Below are 23,937 nucleotides of genomic sequence, written 5' to 3' on the forward strand. Positions count from 1 at the left end.
ACTGACCCTTGCTTTGGCTGACCATCCTTGTACTGATACACTGGCTTTGACCCTTGCGCTACACTCGGATACTCTCTTCGTTCCTGTGACAACCAGATCAGCCTGCTCGGACGCTGCTCGTGACCTACTTCCAGCTGGACCAATAGGCACTGCCTATCTCGCCTGGAGGACCTACACTTCCTGTCTCCTTCCAGAGGTTTCCGGTGATCCTGCTCCTGGTCTAGCTCACCTTTTCTTCACCAGCCGCGCACCTTTGCTCGTTGTGGGCACACCTCTCTGCTATCTCTCTGAGAGACCCTCAGAGGCCCACCTAAGACCAGGCAGTCCGAGTAACCAAGGGCTCAACCTGCGGAAACCCCGGATTGCTATTGGCGAAACTCCAGCTAGCCTCTGTCTCCTTGTGTGCTCTGCCTCCTGGTTGCAGGCACGCTCTGGGTCCGACAGAGGGCCATACCAATCCTGCACCAAGCCAAGGGTCCACCTCCAGCGTAACAAAGGTAGCATCAGATGTAAACGTGGGCTTGCTGGGCCCAAATGAAATAGCATGGTATACAGTCTCCTCCTGTTCTGTATTGTAGCTTTAATAAAGGCAAAAATTTTATACCTACATGGAATAGGATTTAAATTTTTACCAGGTCCAGGTCCAGAAAATCTTGAAATCCCCCCATGCAAACCAGCCTGAGGCTAAATGGATGGCTAGCAGGGAGGATTACTTCCTTCCTGGGCAAAAATGATCGGGCCACCATGACTTGATGCCCACTTCCTTCACATATAAGATGATGTCCTGGTCTCCCTTCAACATGCACAATGACAAGGGATAGGGACTTCAAAATCAGACCCCTGATCCTCAACTCAACTGCACAAATCCTGCAGGTGTGGACTTGGTGGCCTGCTGACCCCTGTTTCCATTACCTCCCACCCATGGAACACAGTTGAGGGCCTGATGGCCCACTGGATCTCTCCTTCCCTCCTGCCACCTTCAGCTAAGACCAAAGATTTGATAAGTCACCTGATCTCTCCCTTCACATCTCCTCCCAGAACTTAGCTGAGGGCACAATAGTCTGATGAATCCGTCCTCCCTCCTGCAACCCCTAGAACAGATTAAGGGCCCAAGACCTGCCAGATCCTACCACCTATCCAGCCAAGACTAAGATCCTGATGGTTGGCTGGACAACCTCCTTCCCGCAGACAGAGTCCCCTTTTTACCACTTCCAAAACATCCCAAATTTGATGGGGCTAATGAGAACAAACTTTCTTTGCTCCTTGTTTTCAACACCTTCAAAGTGGGTTTGACTGAGCTATCACACTACTTTGTACTGTGAACACATGGGACCTGCATAGGGGAGGAAGGGCCCTTGGTTTCTGCTGGGGAGATGATGGAACAGGAAGGAGGCTAGTTTTTGTAAATAGGGAGTGTCAATAAGAAGGGGGTCCAGTGGGCTACTAGGCTTTTGATCTTTGCTACAGGGAAGTGGCAAGAGGGAGAGAGGTCCATCAGCCTCAGCTGAGCTCTGGTGGGTAGTGAGAAGGAGGGAAGTCCAGTGGGACAATAGGTCCTTGGTCTTTGCTGGAGCTGGTGGGAGGGTGTCCATCCAGTCTGGGACCTTGTACTTTGCTTGATAGGAGGGGGAGCAATTAGGCCATCCAGCACTCTACCAAGCTCCAGGGGAGCAGTGGATTAGGTAGGTCTGTTAAATCTGTGGGCCTTTTATCTTTATCCCGCGGGATGGAATGATGAAATACCTCTTCCTATCCAGTCCTTCATAGGTGTTAGAATGGGAAGAATCACCTGGGCCCTGGCCCCACCAAACTTCTGCATCCCCAAATTAGTTCCACTGATATAGGATGGTTCTATTAGTTTGAGCTGTGCAGATGCCTTTATTCTCTCACTGAGTCTTGCGAGATTCAGCACAAGACTATGTTATAGGTTAGACTGCGGAGTTAGCAATCTGTTGGAAATCTGATGCTTGATGGGAGGAGCAGTCAGATAGGAGGAGCAATCTGATATATCTTTGATGTTAGTTAGACTGCAGAGTAGCAATCTGTTCTGGATTTGCTAGGGAGTTAGCAATCTGATAGAAATCTGATATAGTAGTGGATGGATCCCTGGGCTGATGGCAGATGACTACGCCCTCGGGAGGATACCCCGAGAGGGACCACCGGCTAGGCTAGAGTATGGAGACAGACACACATTAGTTCTTTAATTAAACAGGTTATTAGAAACCACCAGAGGTGGCAGTAGTGAGTTGATATGCCCGGCAGGGCTGTAGTCCCTCAGATACTGGAACAACGATCCCAGGATGGCTGAGCTGTTGAGACTCTGTAGAAAGTGAGTAGGCAGAGAAGACAGAGTTCATGAACAGAACTAGATGACAAAACTCACGTAAGGTCTTAAGTAAGCTCAGGAGCTGGAAAGGATTAGGCTCTCGAGGAGCGAGTACCTGGTTCCAGGGAAAGCTCTGAGAGAGCGATGGTAATCACAATTGTTTGTAGCAGTGCTAAAACTTCCAGGCAGTAGAGAATCTTCAGAGTATCCAGGAACATGGGCCCTCTAGGAGCGAGTACCGGTTCTTATCTGTAATCTGAAAATAAAGAAAGAATGAGGCCCCCGAGGAGCGGGTACCTCTGGAAAGTCCGAGGAGGCAGAGTAGCTTGGATAGCCGAAGCGAGTACGAATCCGTATGCTTATCTTTATACGTATCCGTATCCCCTGGCTAACTCAGTTTTTTAGCGTTTTCAAAGACCTTTAAATATTGGAAGCAGATGACATCATCTCAGGGAGATGCCCCTAAGGTTCTCGCCCTTGCTGGTACAAGAGTCAGGATGCGCGTGCACCCTAGGCATCAAGACAAGATGGCGGAGTTGCAGCGTCGAGCCGATCCAGGGATGCCGGAGGGAGGCGGCATGGAGATGCCGCGGCAGCCAGCCATCCATCAGACCTGGAGGGAGTCACCACAGAGGTAAAGAGGGCGGAATGAGGATGTCGAGCAGCGATGGTCGCAACAGTACCCTCCTTCAAAGGGCGATCTCTTCTTCGGGTACCAGGCTTAGGTTTGGAAGGATGGGCGAGGTGGAACTGATGAAGCATCTCTTTGTCCAAGATATTGGTCTGAGGCTCCCAAGTGATTAAATCTGGGCCGAAGCCTTCCCAAATCAGAAGGTATTAAAAAGTCTTGCCTCTGTTACAAACATCCAGAATCTCTTTGATCTTAATTTCTAATTTGTCTTCTGCAATGATGACAGATGGATCTTGAGATTTGGAAGAATCTTGCAGTGTTATTGATGATATCAGCAGCAATGGATTGAGCTGCTGTGGACGTCACTGAAGGTTTCAGTGGAAGTGGTGAAGATTTAGTACGTCCAAGATCCACTTCTAAAGATGACTCTCCAGTCGAGTTGCTGGATGGAGATGAAGTAGAATTCAGCAGTAATGAGTAGCTGCCCTGAACGTCACTGAAGGTTTCAGCGGAAGTGACGATGTTAGAGTACTTCCAAAATCCACTTCAGTAGATGGTGGCATTACCAGCGGAAACAGACTAGCTGGTTGCCAGAGATATCTTCTTTGGATCAATTATGTGCTGTGGCTCATCAGACACATCCTCCAAATGGATGGAATGTGACAGATATCTCTAATGTTGTAATCCGTGAATGCGGATAGAAGTTATACCTTCTTCGGATCTATAATGTGCTGTGATTCATCAGGCACATCTTCAGAGTAAACGAGCGAGACAGCGCGTCTGCTCTGGTTATTTGATCTCCAGATTGTGTGGTGGTGGAGATACACAAAGTTCTTGTGATCCGTGAAGACTGTTAATGTTGAACGCCTTTGAGCCAAGGTGAAAGTAGAAGGCACTATAAATATCAGCAGCCATGAGTAAAACTGCCATGGACATCACTGAGATCTTCAAGAGAAGTGGCGCTGTAAAGGAACGTCCAAAGCCCACTTCAATTTGTGATGCAATAATGGATCTTCTAATTTGACAATGGGACTACTCAGGTCTTCCACCAGACATCTGAGAATGAAGTTGCCTCCTGCCCCTGAGTCCACCAAGGCAGGAGTCTGAACCATAGCTGGTTCACAGATCACGGAGACTGGAAGAGAATGCGGAGGATAAAACGCAGTATGGCCCAAGAACAGTCCTCCCGCGGGACTTAGGCCCGTCCGTTTCCTGGACGAATTAGGCATGTAGAGACATCATGGCCGGGCTGACCACAGTACATGCACAAGCTACGTTTCTTCCGAAATCTTCTCTCCTTCGAGGTCAAGTGTCCATGACCAAGTTGCATTGGTTCATCTTTATCGGCAGCAGCAGTTACTGGAACCATCTGAGGTGCAGTGGTAGTACTAGCCTGTTTCAACCCAAGTAACACCTTAGGCCGAAGTTCCTTCACCTTGTCTCGGAGCCGGTGATCAATCCGAGTAGCCAAGGTTATTAATTCGGCCAGCGAGTCAGGTGTCTGGCGAGCGGCCAGCTCGTCCTTTAAGTGGATATCCAGGCCTCTGCAGAAGAGAGTCTTGAGACAACTGGGATCCCAGCATAGTTCTGCTGCAAGAGTCTTGAATTCTATGGTGAATGCAGCACTGGTGCAGAAAGCCCCAGGTCTTCTGGATTTCTCCGGAAAAGTGGATAGGAGCCGCCAATGGTACAGCAGTTTTTAAAGTTACCTCCTGTAACCGACCTTCTTGATTAGAAGCTGTGCCTTGTATCTTCTGTGTGTGAAGCTGATGAAATGCTGCAGTAAGTTTCTCCAAAGTTTCTTGCTGCTCTGAGATGCGCTGGGCCAGGCCGGTATAGCCTGCAAAGCAGAGAGATGTGCCGGATCCATGAAGTTAACAACATCCCAAAGTTGAAGCTGAATCCACTGGAGTTAACAATATCCCATATTTTAAGCCGGATTCACTGGAGTTAGCAATCTGTTAGAAATCTGATGCTTGATGGGAGGAGTCAGATAGGAGCAGTCAGATAGGAGGAGCAATCTAATATATCTCTGATGTTAGTTAGACTGTGGAGTAGCAATCTGTTCTGAATTTGCTAGGGAGTTAGCAATCTGATAGAAATCTGATATAGTAGTGGGTGGATCCCTGGGCCAATGGCAGATGACTATGCCCTTAGTTCTTTTATTAAACAGGTTATTAGAAACCACCAGAGGTGACAGTAATGAGCTGATATGCCCGGCAGGGCTGTAGTCCCTCAGGTACTGGAACAACGATCCCAGGACAGCTGAGCTGTTGAGAAACTGTAGAAAGTGAGTAGGCAGAGTAGGCAGAGTTCATGAACAGAACTAGATGACAAAACTCACGTAAGGTCTCAAGTAAGCTCAGGAGCTGGAAAGGATTAGGCCCTCGAGGAGTGAGTACCTGGTTCCAGGGAAAGCTCTGAGAGAGCGATGGTAATTCACAATTGTTTGTAGAGGTGATAGCTTCCAGGCAGTAGAGAATCTTCAGAGTATCCAGGAACATGGGCCCTCGAGGAGCGAGTACCGGTTCCTATCTGTAATCTGAAAATAAAGAAAAGAGCAAGGCTCCCAAGGAGCGGGTACCTCTGAGGAGGCAGAGTAGCTTGGATAGCCGAAGCGAGTACGAATCCATATGCTTATCCTTATCCGTATCCGTATCCCCTTGCTAACTCAGTTTGTTAGCGTTTTCAAAGACCTTTAAATATTGGAAGCAGATGACGTCATCTCAGAGGGACACCCCTGAGGTTTGCGCCCTTGCTGGTATAAGAGTCGGGACGCACACACCCTAGGCATCAGGACAAGATGGCGGAGTTGCAGCGTCAAGCCGGTCCGGGGACACCAGAGGGAGGCGGCATGGAGACCCGGAGGGAGTCGCCACAGAGGTAAAGAGGGCGGAGTGAGGAAGTCGAGCAGCGATGGTCGCAACAGACTACAGGCACCAGCATGGCTCAGATTTGTGAGTTTTGAGCTGTGTGGATGTCTATAGTCTCACATTAAATTTCGTGAGACTCAGAGAGAGGCTACAGACATCCACACAGCTCAAAACTCACTAGTCTGAGCCATTCTGGTGCCTGTAGACTTGTGCAGAATCTTGCAAGACTCAGTGAGAGAATACTGATATCTGTATGGCTCAGATTCACAGAGCCATGCCATGCCTGCTGGAGGGTGCAGGTTAACTGTGAACAGGAAGTCTGAGGTTGGGTAGGAATGTAAAATCCAAAGTTGGGTGTGGATCTGAAGCTGGTGGGAACTGAGGCTGACTGAAGAGGGGATCTGAAGCTGGGGAAATGGAAGGGGGGTCCAATGCTGGCTAGGGGTCCAAGGCTGGAGGGGTCCAAGGCTATCTGGAGGTCTGAGGCTGGTAGCTGGTGGTCCAAAGCAGGCTGTGGGTCTAAGGCTAGCTGGGGGTGGTCTTGTGGGTGTTGAGGGTGAGCATTGTGCAATAAAATATCCCCATTCTCCACAAGAATAATGACAGGAGTTTGACAGTTCCCACATTACACCCCCCTACTCACCACAAGAATGATGATGATAACTTGGCTCAAGAATGGGAGGACATGCATTTCTATTTTTAGTTTTCCAGTTTTGCATTGCATACAATGTCCAGCTTATTTGGATTTCCACTTCTGATTTTTTCTGCACATTTGTAATTTGTGGATCCAATTCTGGGATCTGCTAGTTACTTATGACCAGTATTGGCCAATGTCACAGACAGGATGCTGGGCTTGCTGGACTTAAATCTGGATCAGCATGGTGTTTCTTATGTCTTATATGGTCAAATATTCTGTATTTGGTAAAGGTCTATCTGTGTTCTGCTAGCATGTAGGGATCTACAGCAATATGGTTCATTATGGGGTAGATTTTACAAATTTGCGCACATGCGTACTTTTGTTCGCACACCAGGCACAAACAAGAGTACGTGGGATTTTAATAGATACGCGCGTTGCCGCGTGTATCTGTTAATATCCAGGATCGGCGTGCGCAAGGGTGTGCAAATTTGGCAGCCTACGCACGCCGAGCCGCACGGCCTGCCTCCGTTCCCTCCACCCCCCCCGCACCTTCCCCTCCCTTCCCCTACCTAACCCACCCCCCCAGCCCTACCTAAACCCTCCCTACCTTTGTTGCACAAGTTACGCCTGCCTTGGGCAGGCGTAACTTGCGTGCTGGGCTGGCCGCCGGCACGCAATTCCCAGGCCTGGGAGCTGTATCGGAGGCCTCGGCCACGCCCCTGAAACGCCCCCGGGCCGGAACCACGCCCTCGGCCCCGCCCCAAATTACGTGTCGCCGCGACACGCTCCCCAACATGCCCCCCCCCCCAGGAAAGCCCCGGGTCATATGCACGTCCCGGGGCTTGGCGCGTGCAGGGGGAACTTCGGGCAGGTTTTCGGGGGATACACGCGTATCTTACGCGCGTACCCCTTTGACAATCTGGCCCTATGTTTTCCCAACAGGAGGTATATTGGTGTTCTAAGGACCCACATAATATTTACAGTACTGCCTTTTTATAGGTAGGGCTATTGCTATTGGAGTCCTGTGAATTAGTGATGCCATAGTATAGCAGGTTTACTGTATATGTGCTGTGTATTATTTATTTATTTTTTGCAGGATTTTTGTAGTATTTCGAAATGACCCTGGTAGTGGAGGGAATCTGTGTTCCTGTTGATTAGAAGCCACCAGAATTTGAATATTTTTTTGCATGGTGAGGTGTTCAGGGAAAAATCATTCTCTGCCCCTATTGTTGGAAGAGTGTATGTATGTGTTTGTGTGTGTGTGTGTGTGTGTGTGTGTGTGTGTGTGTGTGTGTGTGGCAGGGGAGGTTTCTGTAGATATAGAGTACATATGCATAGAACTGGAAGTACAGGATGTATGTTTGGTTTGTCTTGTACATACATTGACAAGAATAAACCTCATTCTTAAGCCAGAGTATTTTGGATATTATCTCACTTCTCAAATTTACTATTAGTGTTACTTCTTAATACTTGCATTGTATCAAACAGCTTCTTTCTGAAATATATAGGCCAAATACAGATGTGAACTAGTGGAACTGTTTCTGTAACTTTAGGCTATGTTTTCCTGGTCTCTGATTACATCTCTTGGAACCTAATAATGTTCTCTCTCTCTCTCCATACAGTATAGAATAGTTTCTCAGTACTGTCACCTCTATTAGTAATGCTGTTCTTGTCGTTTTCTCCTTTACCATTATGTCTGGTATTCTAATACCAAGCTTTTATTGGTTGGTGTGGGAATGAATAATTATACTCTGATTTACGTGAAGGGCGTATGTAAGAAAAAATGACTAACTGTAAACATAAAGAAAGAAATCAGCAGTTGGAACTGGGTTGGAGCTTGGGGAGGAGCTTGATTGGTACAGCAGACAAAAAAGGTGTTTGTTTCACTGTCCCCGTGGTTCTTTTACTTCAGGCTGATTTGCAGGGGAAATTTTGGGCAGCATCTAACATGGGCGTTAAACTTTTTCTTTGTGTTTATATCTACGTTAGTACTACGGGTACATTATTGATGGGAAATGTTATTGTGCCAACAGTAAAACATTTTTTTACCATGAGTTTTCTAACATAGGCCCCTTTATCCAAAGATAAAACTATCTTCTGACCTTAATTCACTGGGCAGACTGTTCAAAAGGCAGTTGCTTTATTTTGAAAGTGTTTGCGTACAACATAATTACACTATACAATTATCACTGCTGAGCTCCTTTGGGACAAGGCAAAGCCCTGACGGCTGTGGAAGCAAAGTTTTTCATAGGAAAAGAACTGTGAAGTTCTGTAATGCTACCTTTGTCCAAAGTCTAGTTTCCCAATGAACTTCTTCCCAAACATATTTTACAATCACTGTGGTATCACTGTCCAAGTTTAAAAACGTTGCTGTTACCTTTTAGGAGAGGAGGATATTACCTACTAAATTATTTTTGTACACTGCCTAATCTGAATTAATAATCCGAAAAAGTATAATGGAAAAGAAAACCCATCACAGAAGCTATATAGTGCTGCCAATGACAATGCTTTAAACTTGTACTCTCTGCTTTATAATAAAAAAGCATTACTTTATCACATTGAAAATATTCCAATACATGTCAAATTGTCCCAATACAATTTTACCTCAACTCATCTATATTGTGTATCAAAACTAAAATGCACAAAAATAAAACCATGTCCAGAACCCACAAAAGGAGGACTGTCAGACAATAGTGCTGTACTGAGGGCAAGGGAAGCAATTAGCAGATATTAGTTTAAGGCATCTCGCCTACCTTTCCGTTTCTGATGTAGTGCCTTTCCTAGTTTGCTTTTGGCTGCTAGATCTCTCCAGCTTCCTGGACTGCCTGTGAAATGAGATGGTCAAAAAGAAAGGAGAAAAGAAAGAACACCAAAAAAATATGAAGAATGAGGTCACTGCTATGCAATGAAAAACGAAAGGAAACAAAATGGCAGGTGGAAACTGTGAACCCTGAATGAAATACTTCTCATACTGATGTCCTATAGGAACGTCTTGCCCCTGATAAGTATTATTACAGGTCTCAATACTTCCTCTGAGGAGCAGCAAACAGGCAAAATGAAGAATATATATCAGCCTGTATTTGAATATTTAAAAATAGTGAGGTTCATATTCAGGAAGCCGATGAACGGAGTAGCTATCCAGCTAAAGTTAGTCAGCTAACTTGTCATTGATATTCAGCAGAACAAGTCTCCTGTTAAATATACTCAGCTACAAGTATCCATGTAAGTTTAGCAGGATAAGTTTAAACCTGCCCGGTTATATGATGAATATAGCCAGATAGGTTTAAACATCTCAGGGTCAAGTTACCCGATTAAGTGTATACTTAACCGGCTATAATCAACATATACAGTAAGCACAGTTAAGAGATGAAGAAAAAGGAAACCCTTCTGGGCCTGTAGGCCTAATCCCCCACCCTCTCACCCAAAATACAAAACAAGAAGGTCGAATCATAGTACCCGATTTCACCTAAACGATTGTGAATAAGTTAAGTTATAAGGCATAATGCCCCAAGGTGCCCCTCCCCCTCCTCCTATTTCAAAAACCTAGGGCCCTTCCTAGCCATCATCTGCAACCTCTCCACTCACCAACATCCCTGCCCCCAACTGGAGGCCCCTGAAACTTGTATTTTGAGCTTGAAAGGGACAGTGGGTCACCCTCTGATTTGTACAAAGGAATAAAGAGCATAAATAATGTAGTCCACTAAAGTGCTACAGATTCCTATGGACTGCCTGGGGGTGCTCAGTAGTTTTATAACTTCACACAGAACTGCACATGGATTTTCTACAGGAATATGTGACTCCTTAGTAGTTCATAATTTTCACAATTTTCAGTATAAGCAAGGTGTTTGGATTGATGGTATTTGTTTGTTATAATTTGCCTGTATTTTGAAATCTAAAAATAGAAGTTGTGAGTGCACTTTTTTTTACATTGGACCCTTTCTTCATGCTCAGAGCTGGTCTTGTTAACCATCTTTTTGTAACCAGATGACTAGGCTTAACCAGCTATATTCAACATATGGCCAGATAAGTAATAAAAGATCCTCCTCTGGGCTGCCAGAGCTGTATCTGACAGCAACACCAGATGCTACCAGTATGATTGTACTGCATTCCTTGAAACCTTTAAGGCTTCCAGAGGAGGATCTTTTGTTACTCTCTTTTCCAATTGTGTTTTATAAAACTCATTCTATTTATTTACAGACATAAGTTCAGCGAGAATTTGCTATGTACCACTATTTGATTTTTCCCTTCCATTGTTTCCACTGTTACCCCTCCTCCCCCCCCCCCCCCCCGGTTAAATAAGTTTATTGTAAAGCACTGTTGCATATTTTCATTAACAAGTTTATTGTAAAGTTTATTGATTATTGTAAATGTTTATTGTAAAGCATATTTTTGTTGCATATCTTCATTAACAAGTTTATTGTAAAGTTTATTGATTATTGTAAATGTTTATTGTAAAGCACTGTTGCATATGTTTGTTCTAGTTCGCACAGCTGCAATGTTTCTGTTATCTGTGAACCGATGTGAGGTTATTTATTTATTTATTTATTTTATTTATTAATTTTTATTTACCGACATTCGTGCAGCACATCATGCCGGTTTACAAAGAACTCAGGTGGGTGATACAATAAAACAATAAAACAAAAACAATGTACAAAGAATAAAACAAAAGTAAAACCATAACGATGTAACCTTGGAACAAAATACTATTCCTTACAATAAATAAATAAATAGGTTACTAAACAAATGTCGGTATATAAAAACTGCAAATAAATAAATAAATAAATAACTACTTATCTGGCCATATGTTGAATATAGCTGGTTAAGCCTAGTCATCTGGTTACAAAAACTTGGTTAACAAGACCAGCTCTGAGCATGAACAAAGGGCCCGATGTAAAAAAAAGTGCACTCACAACTTCTATTTTTAGATTTCAAAATACAGGCAAATTATAACAAACAAATACCATCAATCCAAACACAATGCTTATACTGAAAATTGTGAAAATTATGAACTACTAAGGAGTCACATATTCCTGTAGAAAATCCATGTGTGAAGTTATAAAACTACTGAGCACCCCCAGGCAGTCCATAGGAATCTGTAGCACTTTAGCGGACTATATTATTTATGCTCTTTATGCCTTTGTACAAATCAGAGGGTGGCCCACTGTCCCTTTCAAGCTCAAAATACAAGTGTGCTTCTCTCTGACAATATGATCACACTGGGCTGTGCTGCTGTGTGGGTTGACTGCAACATGACAGAAGCAGAGATGTAAGCATTATTTTGGTCCCTTTTATTACATATTGCGATTACACTGTTCTTACCTGAGTTCTTTAGAGATCATATATTTTGCAAAAAACAATATAAATCATGTTTCATACAGCACCCTTTTTAACTGCCTTTGAACAGACATAAAATAGAAAATCAACTAAAGAATAGGAGACAACTAGTTTAGTAACTGAATCTTTTAACCATGCAGTTAAATGAGTATACAAAACATAGCATAACTGCTAGATATACTAATAATCGTGTAAATATGTATATATAGATAGATAAATAGATAGATATAGGTAGACATACATACATACATATTGCCAGGACAAAAAAAGGTGATTTTATGGGTTTTGAAGCAGGATCTTCCCATTCATAAGCTTGTTCCTCCTGGTGAGGCCACAGGATAGTTTAAATTGAAGTACCATCAGACTAGGGTTAACCTGAAATATAGCCACTTCCCACTCCCCACCCCCAAGGATCTGGATAGGTCCTCAGGAGGCTCAAAAGTTCTTACTGGGAAAGGCCCAGAGTTCGGGCAACTAGATGGCCGAGGGCTGAAGAGCAGAGTTGGATTCTGAACTAGAATGCTGGTGAAGCAACCTAGCAAGATTAGATCTGGACAAAACATTCAGTGAGTAATGGACTTTTGGGATTAAATTCAGTATTAATTGTAAATAAACCTGTAGACCTTGCATTCAAGTGTAAAGGAGAAATGTGTTATATCTAGAGGGCCCTAATTAGTGAATACTTCTCTTGCTTTGCAAATAACGTAAATGGAGTTTTGAAACTATTTATTCTAGGTTTCTCTCTTGAATTCCCAGTTGTTTTACCATGCTTATCGTTAATATACTATTTTACTTTCTCTTGAACTGTTAATCCCCAGTTGTTTTACCATGCCTATAGTTATACTATTTTACCCTCTCTTGAATTGCCGTTAATCCCGCATTACTCTAATACGCCTTCTTTTCATGTATTCCCCCCGCCTTGTTATTACAATTCCATGTACTTCCCTTTCCTTGTTATTACAGTTTAATGTAAACCGACATGATGTACATACGAATGCCGGTATATAAAAACCTTAAAATAAATAAACAAATAAATACATAAATAAATAAATAGGTATGTTAGACTCAGCCGAAATAAATATCTTCTAATACCAGTGGAACTCCGGTCTTGGAGCACAACAAACAGGTCTAGTTTTCAGCACATCCACAATGAATAAACATGAAGTATATTAGCATGCACTGCCTATATTGTATGCAAATATCTCATGCATATTTATTGTAGCTATCCTGAAAACCTGGCCTGTTTGAGGCACTCCAGGGCCGGACTTGCCTCCCTGTTTTATACTTAATCAGCGCTATATTGCATATGTAACTATGTTTCATGATAAGGGATTGCATATGTTATTAATATGAAATGCATGGCCAGATATAACTATGTCTATTTATCTAATAAAAACAAGGCCTATGGAAAATTGCTAATTATGCTGTATTAGACTATCTGAAAATGAGAAATAAGGAATGGTTATTTTTAAGGAATTACACACATATAGGATACACTTCTCATTCTCGTTTTCTTTAAACCAAAATCTGGCATAACATGGATACCTCTGTGTTGATCCGGGTTTAGCACTTAGGTGGTTTATACTTTCTTGGTTTGGAATGCAAGAATCCAGTATCCTGGCTCTTCATAAAATGTGGAAACATGGACGTGAGTTGGTACAGAATGAACAAACAAAAACAGAGAGATGGTCACATGCAGGAAAAATGGAATGAGCAATCAAAATGCTATATACAAGACAAGCACATAGTGTAATATCACACAGACTGGTTTAGGATGCTTAATTTACATGCATATAAAAGAAGATTTTGTAAACTAATGGCATCTTAAGAGTAAAATTAATTCATTAACAAATTAAAATATGACATATATGTAAAATTCATATCTTTCTTTTTCAAAATAGAATTAGGCCAGATCTACTGATAAGATTCAAGAAGAATGATATATTCTTTTATCTAGAGTACTAGGTTGGCATCTTTTTGTTTCAAGACTACTACCATTATGATGCAGTTGTGAAATAAATGAATATTTGCATATTCAAAAATATGCTAATCAGTAATAGTATTGCAATTTGAAATGTTTGTACTATCATGATAAAGTTGAAGAAAAATGAATAATAACTTCAACCAGTTCAGCATACTGATCTCAGTTAGCCTTTTATACAGTAATTTTGGGTATTTTGCTGATGGACAAAACGTTTGTGAAATAATTATTATCACAAAGTTAAAACTATGTTATCTACTATTCCATAAATTTAAAAATAAGGTAGAAAAAAATGTTCAAAAGCTATTATCTCTAGAAAAAAAATGTAGATGCAATTAATAACTCATACATAAATATTTCCATTGTTTGTCTGATACAAAGTGCACAGTCAAAAGAGCAAATGAATAACATTAGTACAAGCAATTTGGAATATACAGTTTGTATTTGAAAGCTGCTACATGTAAAATTAAACTGCACTGTAATTTTCAGCACTTTTTCACAAATCATGTTCTCATTTTGCCAGACTGTATGGAATGGCCAGCTTTGTATTTTTCACATGTGACAGAAAATGAACAGTACTATTTTTGACTCATTCTTTATAAAAATACATTATATTATAAAATAGCAATTTATTGCCCGAAAGACTGAGAGCTGTCTGCTCTAAGCATATAATAAAAGGCAATAGTTCTCAACCTGATCCTCAAGAACCAGTCTGGCTCTTAGGATATGCAAAAATTTGAGTTCAAGTTTCCCATCCACTAAATTTGATAGGGTTTGGGCACATCACAGAAGAGATGTGCTTGAGTCCAAGAGACACGGAAAGTGGATGTTGCCTACTGTGATAACTTCTCCTGGTCAAAGAGCAGAACTGAGGGTTGGTCTTGGAAAAGATTTCCCTCCAAATCATAGGTTGACGAGGGTTACTGCATTGCCTTGGTTGCAGTTTAGGAAGGAGAATATAGGAACGAGCAAGAATAATGGGAGGGAAAAAGTAAGCATTAACAATATATATAGAGACTCAGAGGTTCATATTCAGAAGCATTTAGACAGACAACTCAGAAGTTATCCTGCCATATGAATATTTGGATACCTATCCAGCTATAATTTAGCTAGCTAATAAGTTAGCTGACTCAACTTAATCAGCTAAGGGCCTGATTCATCAGTGTATTTTCCCACAGACACAGAATGGGAGAAAAGCAGTAAGGCAGTAAGTTAGGGGCACTCTGGGGGCATAACTGGAAGGGGATGAGTTAGCTGGCTAAGGCCTAGATTCATTGAAATGCTGTAAATAAAGCAGAAACATGGCATGCTAGCATCCTGCGAGAAAACATAGGGTGTGGTTAGGGAAATTACTGATATACTGCATCATGTATGTAAGTTTCGAACTCGCTATACTTTATTGCGTTGTGCAACGTATTATCAAATCATACGTCATTTTATGCATCGCGTATCATTTTAAGTCTGGTGTGTAATTTTCTTTGTTTATTTATACCGGCTTCCTGCAGCTGTCTCTTTGAGGGTATGTCAGGCATTGGAGAGAGAGGAGAGGAGGTTCATTGCTTAGTTGGCATTTAGGAGAAGTTTTTTTTGCAATTACCTGAGTTGCCTGTTTTGTGTTTTCATCTGTTTTCCTCTACCTTTGTCTCTTGTCTATCTGTGTGTGTAAGCTTTTGTTAGTTTGCCTTGTTTGTCAGTTTGTCCCTTTGTGTGGTGGTGGAGGAGTGGGAGGAGTGATGGTGGAATAAGGCATGAAGAGTGAGGAGCTGGAGAGGATAGAGCTTGGAAGGCATAGGGAGAGAAGATGTGAGAGGCATGAGGAGAGGAGGGCAGGAGGAACGAGGAGGGCAGATAGAAGGAGGAGGAATGGGGACAGGAGTACAGATAGGGAGGAGGGACAGGGAGAAGGATAGGGAGAAGGGCAGGTAGAAGGAGGAGGAATGGGGACAGGAGTACAGATAGGGGGCAGGGACGGGATAGGAGGAGGTGGGAAGGGGAAGGGGAAGGGGATAGGCAGGCGAGTGTAGCAGGAGGAGGATGACAGGGTAGGGCTAGATACAGAGTGGGGAGGGGGAGTTAGCAGAGCAGGTGCAGGAGGGGGAAGAAAGGGATGGGGCGGGAAATGGGAGAGAGTACGAGGAAAATGACACATCTCCAGAAGTGGAAGTGTAACACAGCAGTCAGGCAGCAGGTCAGGCTCATCTTTGCACCTACAAGTTTAGCATCGAGGACAACAAGCTACTCATTGCTGGGGTCCTTGAAAATTACAACCAACTGTATGGAAACCAGACAGTGAAGACAACCAGGGCAGCCAAAGGCCAGATATGGCACACCATTGCCCAGGTCAAATCAATAAGATATCATATGGGTAACCCACAGGCATAACTTCAATAGATAACAATACTACACATATACCTGTGTTTATTTTTAACACATTTTTATTAACTTTTAATTTTAACATAACTTCATAATTTAAATTACAATATATTAAAATTCACACCAGTGCTCTCACTCATACTACATTCACACACATTACATCACCTATCACTAATACAACAGAATTTATCTACTGCTAACAATATTAAAATACACACACATACTAAAACTTAGATAGCACAGTATTTTCTATTATCAACAAGTATCCCAACCTATTGCCCTTTAAGTTGTTTCACTATTAATTCTAATTCTTTTTATTCAATATATATTCCTCACCAATTGTAAACTACCATAGTTCCCTTCATGTTCCTCACAAATTGTAAACTCCCGACGAAAAGCTTCCGTTTCACCGAGGTGGTTTCCTCAGGGGACTATTTTCAATTCATTCATTTCATTGGATCAGCCGGGAACCTCTCTGTTTGGTATGTGAATATTTATTCCGTGCTATCCGCATGCAGCCGTGCGCAGCCGCGGCGTTTTTGATGAGAAAGTGCAGTAAGTTTGGAAGACGCGATTGAAGATGAGACTATCGTGTGACATATTGCTGGTGTCTTTTGAATGAGAGCTTAAAGATATAGAGACTGCAAACCTGTGCAAGTAGCGGCGTTCAGCACGGAGTTCAGGCATTATAATGCTTTTTGGAATTAATGAAATATAAATAGTAGGATTTAATAACTATTGGAAGGTTATATAAAGCTAGATACAGCCAGAGAGCGTTATACCTGAGGGATCATATCAAAAACGGATAGCACGGAATAAATATTCACATACCAAACAGAGAGGTTCCCGGCTGATCCAATGAAATGAATGAATTGAAAATAGTCCCCTGAGGAAACCACCTCGGTGAAACGGAAGCTTTTCGTCGGGAGTTTACAATTTGTGAGGAACATGAAGGGAACTATGGTAGTTTACAATTGGTGAGGAATATATATTGAATAAAAAGAATTAGAATTAATAGTGAAACAACTTAAAGTGCAATAGGTTGGGATACTTGTTGATAATAGAAAATACTGTGCTATCTAAGTTTTAGTATGTGTGTGTATTTTAATATTGTTAGCAGTAGATAAATTCTGTTGTATTAGTGATAGGTGATGTAATGTGTGTGAATGTAGTATGAGTGAGAGCACTGGTGTGAATTTTAATATATTGTAATTTAAATTATGAAGTTATGTTAAAATTAAAAGTTAATAAAAATGTGTTAAAAATAAACACAGGTATATGTGTACACCATTGCCCAGGCCATATCCCAATGCAGCAGAATCAAGAGGACTGGAGAGCAGGTGGTCCACTGCAACCGGGACATCAAGGTGCAATTGAAAAACAAGGTGGCAAGCTGGAACAAATATCTGTGCCAGATAGAGGAGGAAACCCTTGCCCAATAGTTCTGAGACCTATGGAGGAACACTTGATTCAATGGCTAGGACCAGATGTGTTCAAGGAGATGGATGAGGCCCTGGATACAATGCAAGCTGAGACCTGTAAATGTCAAGTCTGCTACAGATGTCCACATATTTTGGCATAAAATGCTCACATTGATTGATGCAAAGTCCACATCTCATACCAAACAGAACACGTGCACTTCTTAGCATTCATACTTATATCTTCCTCTTTGTTTCCACAGCTCTCATCCAGCAAACACCCGGTCCCAACTGTGAAGCCCCAGGGACTATCATCACAGCCACAGGTCTCAGTGCAGCCTTTCAACTCGATGCTCCACCCCAATAGAGCAAGGAAGAGGAGCAGAAGCAGCCGCAGTCGACAGAACAGCAGCACCTCTACAATACCTTGGTTTACCCCTACCCCTCGACACCAGCCTAAACCTCTCTGGCTTTATGGAGGGGACATTCCTGCCATGGGAGGAAGCTGTCCAGTATCCACCTGCCATGTGACCAGCAGGATGAACCAGAGAGTCAGCCAGCTCAGCCCACCAGCCCAGCCATGCCAGCACTGGAGCCACAGACAGTGCCTCAGCCACCACCAACCACAGTACCTGCAGCACCAGCACCAACAGCAGCACTGGATCATACAGTCCCGTAGCATAGTCTTAGCTAACTCTTGGGCATGTATATGAGATGGGCATGGGCATGTATATGAGATAGGCACTATCTAGCTAGTGTTCACCTCCATATGCTGTCCAGTGGAAGAGATAAAAAAATGCTTGGCTAGAGATACTGTAGCAATGTCTTCACTCTGTTGGTGAACAATCAGATGTATAGCTATGTCATGTCATAGTGCAGCTATAATAAACTATTGGCGTCTTCCATTGCGAAGATCTATCATCTCTGACCATATAATGGGCCTTCTCTCCATGTCTAGCACTGAATGTTGTCTTCATATAAGTCTTTAGTCAAAAGCCTGCTTGAAAAATACATAAAGCACTAGATCTTGTTGATCTCTAGGGAGCAGAAATACACAGCTGCAGGTTCCAAGCCCAGAGAGTACATAGGATACATGTAATTCTTAGTGTTAGGTGAAGTGACATTAATCATCCTACAAGATAACAAGATATTACTTAGGGCCCCTTACTTGTATCCTCACTCCACTTAAAAAAATAAAAATGATTTTTTAAATGACAGTTTAAAAAAGATGTCAACTACTTACAGCCTGCTCGAATACCATGTCATCTTAGAAATTGGCCTCTATGTAAAGCTCATTGAGGCTGTTGTGTGACAACTGAGAAGGAGTCATGGAGTTGTGGAGGATAGAGACTCCCCACTGCTCATGAGCAGACAGTGATGAGCCATGCTGTTGCTTGGGACCAGGCAGAATTCAACAGACTGGCTCCCACACCTGTTCTGCCTTGGGTTATTGATTTAAACATACCTATTAGCTAAGGATTATCTCAGTGCTCCCTTTATATCTATATGGCAATTGATGAGGAACCTCAGGATGTATCATGTATTAATTTAGAGAAAGAAGTGTATAGTCTATCCACATAGCATGTACACTGCTTAGCTGATGCAGACAAGCCTCACAATCTTTCAATGTGCTCCACAGCACCAGCACACCACACACAATAGTAGCAGGGAAGTGTGTTCAGTTCAGCTACATTGCAACACACTAAAATGTTATCTATAGGTGTGCCACTCCACACTGTATGTGTAATCCCCTGTTTTGGAGGTGACTTTAGAGGAATGCAGGGGTGTTTTGTTTCCTTCTGCAGCCCCAGGATTAGTCAGTGTCCACCAGGGATCACTACTCAGGAACCAGAAATTAATCTGGAGGCCCAGGGGAAGAATTACCCAAATTCTACAAAGTCCACTGTCCACACCAAGGGTCAATTTATTTATTTATTTATTTTAAAGTCTTTATATACTGCTTTTACAAATATAATTTAATCAAAACGGTTTACAATATAAAACATACATAATAAAACATGACGTTAAAATTAAAGCATGATGTAAAAATATCAACAACATAAAAAATAAAATAACAATCCTTACAAAACTAACAACATAATTAAAAGAAAAAGTAATCATACATTAAGTGCCTAAGGTACTGCAGTGTTCTAATTTACTGGGTGGGTGGAGAAGGGAAGGGAAAGGGATGTAACAAGTTAGGAGTAAGAAACAAGGGAAAAGATATTATAAATCCAAAAAGGGAGACAGACAACCAGATGAATCTTGTAATGCTTGACTGGGCACTGTCCATTTGAAAACAACTCCTTCAACAAAACTCCTAATTTTCACTAAGTATGAGGGAGCCCACTCATGGATACCTTAAACCCTTAATCCTTCAGGACAATTTATTCAATGCACAGCTCACACTGCTGGAGCAGTCCCAGAAATAATTCCACACTTTTCCTTGATAGGCCCCACAACATTAAACGTCAATTTGGAATGTCTTCTGTTCCCTGTTGCACCAAACCTGGATGCCTCAAAAGCCCCTTCTAGTCCTAAGAATCCTGAGAACAACCAGCTGAGGTGCCTGGAGGACACCTTATTTAGATTCTCAAACCTCAACCATCCCCATGTAGAAATAATGTACCTTCTCCCTTATCTCATTCTTTATTACACCAACTCTCATATCTCCCTGTGATTTCCCTCCCTTAACAGGAAGGATTATTGTAAAGTAGACAGCTCCTGCAGTTTGCCTGAGCTCTGAAACTGCATGATCTCATCCCCCTCAATACCCATCCTTACAGAGCATGCTCGCACAAGGCAAAAGTCCTGCACTTCGCACAGCACTCCCTAAAGTTTGAGTGAACCTGGATAGCAGGAACCAACCAGAAAGGTTTATAACCTATTGAAGAACACTAGTAATCCTGGGTAGGGTTAGACTTGCATTGCACAGGAGAAGCTAGGGCTATTTGGCATTGGAAGACAGATACTTGGATGATTATTTGATGTTTTAAAGGTGTGGTTTACTTTGGCAACACAGCTGTAAGGCCACTGATAAGCTCCCTTACCACTACATTTCCCAATCAGCTGGCACTTTGCCTTATAAGTATGTAGGTCTCTGCCTATGTGCCACAATGGGCAAGCTACATTGTGGGAATTATCAAGATGTGTTAATTTACTGCCAACTACAGGCAGATATCTATTCATTCTATAAAGTGGCACTGGATATCTGAGCTCTTACGCTGCCAGGGTTCTCATCTCCCTTTTTGGCTGATTGAATAAACAGTGTGAGGGCAAGGTGAAATGTTAGATAATGTATGAGGCCATTTTCTCCCCACCTACACATTTGCAAATCTATAGTATCCATCCTAAAGAGTGGAAGCACAGGATTGCTTGCAGCTACAGTCAGTGTGTACTAATTGGGTGAACACACAGTGCATGCTCTGGTGTTTACATTGGTGTGGTAAGGACAAAACCTACAAGCTCTACATTACCCCCAGGCACAGATATTCACAGAGGCTTACACGGCACATCAGTCACCCAAACACATACAGACACACACATCTGTTAGGAGATTGTTGTTTACAGACTTTCTCCTGCACTTTGGTTACCTAACAAGGCCCTGGCCTCTACATCACCAATCATCAACTATTTCTGTGCCAAGCGTGTCCCTTCCTGCTGAGTAGTCAGTCATTACTAGTCACAGAAGATTATCTACACCAGGCAGTCAGACAGACACTTGTTGGAAGCATATATGCACACAGAATTTTCTTTGTTACAAACATGGGCACCTCCAGGCCTCAGTTGAGAAAAATAGCATGTCTTTCTACAAAACAATACTGAAAGTGCATAAGATACCATGCCTACCACATGATACCTCAGGGAGCAGTTAGGCTATACATGTTGCACAGTGTCAGGCTTAAGAAATGGGCTTGTTGTTAGCTGTCAAAACCTCTTGCCTTCATGCTATACATAGAACTGATGATTGAGAGTCTATCAGCACATCCTATAGGATAGCAACTATGCTATGTTGGTCACAAGTCATGGCAGCCATGTGGGAAAACAAGAGCCTCAAACCTGACAACATCTGAAAGGTCACACCTCTGCCTGGAAGATGCCTAATCTGATAGCATGTATCCTCTGGAGTCCTTAGTTATGTGCTTTAAGGCTGGCCACATCTCTTTGTAGTTAGGTTTATTAGATGTCAACTTTGTCTACTACTGTCAATTGCACCTATTGCTCTGTGATCACATTGTTGGCTAACTAGGCCATAATAGTTTCTGTTAAACACAGACCCAGAAAGATGACTGATGAGAACAAGAAAGATACAGATGTGACCAGCTAGAAGCACTCTGCTGGGCTCTCTTCCATATAAGGGGAAGGACTAGATGAGGAATAACAAGCAAATTAGCATTGTATAACACATTGCTGAAGCTGGATGCCAGTCTGTGTGCTCTCTCCAGCTTCTGCAGGGAGAAATGCGGTATCTTGAGGTAAATCTGAACTGATGTCTACTGGGATCTCATACTGTAAAACCAGATTATGAAATAAACAGCAGACAAGCACTATCTCTGCTACTCTGGGTAGCGCGTATATTAAAGCTCTCCCCATTTTGTCCAAACAGCGAAATCTACTTTTTGAGAACTCCGAAGGTGCGTTCAATGACACAGTGGGTAGAACATAGGGCCTCATTGTACCTCATCTCTGCTGGCGTGTTCAGAATAGCAACGGATATGAGAAGTCAGGTCCTCCAACCGTAGCTGGAATTTCCTGTGGCAAAGAGAGAGCAGCTGCATCAGTTATACCCTGTGACTTTTTATCTCGCTGCCAACCCACGGCTTGCTGTAAGACACTAAAAGCTAAGCTACAGCTTGTTGTGAGCCATAAAAAGCTATTTCCAAACCCAAAGTCCATGCCAACTTTTACTGTAGCATTATATGTATGCTATAGCACTTTGTTATGCTGTCATATCTTCATCAATGGAACAATGCCTCAGGGGTGCGTACGAAATAAGTACATGTCACTCGCAAGCAAGCAATCTGTACCCAGTTCTAGCAGTCCTATAGCATCTCAGCTCCCGCATGTCACTGCAGAAAGACATCAACCTCCTGGTATAACTGTTCATATCCCTGACTGTTCTGAAGAATGTCCTCCAGAGATACACGTTTGTCAGCCATGACACAGTGAAGAGGATTAGGCCAAAAGACAGATGCTGCAGCTTCCATTGAACTGTGCACCCCTATGATGGCAAAGGCAAATTATGGCAGACATTGTGGCTGTCAGAGCAGAAGCACTGCAATCAGGATCCTGATATGGGCCCTGTTAGCTGAGGGCCAAAAGAGCACTAATAAGGTACGCCTGACCTGGGAGTCCCTGCACTGTGTAACCAAAAAAGATTTGTGTAATTGAGTGACTTTTCTAAGAGAGAGGATTTGAACTGCCACTTGTTTTAAGCTGACCATTTGAAAGTCTGTAGTGCTCGGTCACATACTAACCTTAGGGTAAAGTACTTTGTATGGATACATAGCATTAACAGGTCTCTGCAGCTTGGAGAGAGAAACCTTGGCCCTGGCACAATGGTTTGTTGATCTAAGTGTGCAAGCTACTTGTCATGCAACTCATGCAGACACATCCTCGACAGCCCCCTGTCACTGCCATTTTCTGTAAACACATAGCTAGAAAGGGATGATAGAAACATAGCACTTACCTATGAGCCAACCATCACCATAGAGGCTGTCTTCAAATTGTTCAAACAGGCCAGACTGCCTAAATATGAACGAATCGTGCGCAGCTCCAGGGTATCTGGCAACCATAATTGATGATGTGCAGTCGAGCATCACAGACCACATACACATTTATGGAGTGAAAGAGCTTTCTGTTGCGGTAGATCTCCTCCTTGACAGGGGATGGGATGATGTCTATGTGAGTACAGTCATTAGCTCCCAGAAAATTGGGAAAGTTCGCTGTGGCATAAAAACTTCTCTCCAAGTCCAACAAGGCCTGCCTGTCATGAGGGAATCTTATATGATGACTAATGTGGCTATGTACCTGGCCCAGACAGCATGAAAAAGATGTTTGAGACATTTCTTCAATGACCCCAAATGTTGTTTGGAAAGAGCCAGATGCCATAAAATGAAGGGCGCACAATCATTTGATGAGACCTAGTATAGCATGGAATCTTTTTGTGACGGGATCCAGATCCCCTCAGAGTACTTCATCAAATTCATGATAGCTTGAGAACTCAGGCGATACCTCATTACCACGTGTTACTCTGGCATCCCCAATAAAGTGGTGCAGAGATGAAAGATATGCTCCCTGTATCACCTGTGTGTTCTCCTGCTTGGCCACCCAGAGGTGGGCTAGTGTGCTCCACCAGCAGGGC

At 42.7% G+C, this 23,937-nt stretch overlaps 1 protein-coding gene across 6 annotated transcripts in view; it reads right to left on the reverse strand.

Moving 5' to 3' along the window:
* Window positions 1–23,937, reverse strand: part of RIMS1 (regulating synaptic membrane exocytosis 1) — a 697,371-nt gene that overhangs the window by 341,094 nt on the left and 332,340 nt on the right. For all 6 annotated transcript variants that reach the window (XM_029595629.1, XM_029595632.1, XM_029595630.1 and 3 more), the window contains 2 exons: window positions 13,347–13,424; window positions 9,221–9,292 (listed from right to left, as the gene is read on the reverse strand). In XM_029595629.1, coding sequence (XP_029451489.1) covers window positions 9,221–9,292; window positions 13,347–13,424 — 150 coding nt within the window. The remainder of the gene's footprint in view (window positions 1–9,220; window positions 9,293–13,346; window positions 13,425–23,937) is intronic.

This window comes from Rhinatrema bivittatum, chromosome 3 (assembly GCF_901001135.1).
Source record: "Rhinatrema bivittatum chromosome 3, aRhiBiv1.1, whole genome shotgun sequence".
NCBI classification, from domain to species: domain Eukaryota; kingdom Metazoa; phylum Chordata; class Amphibia; order Gymnophiona; family Rhinatrematidae; genus Rhinatrema; species Rhinatrema bivittatum.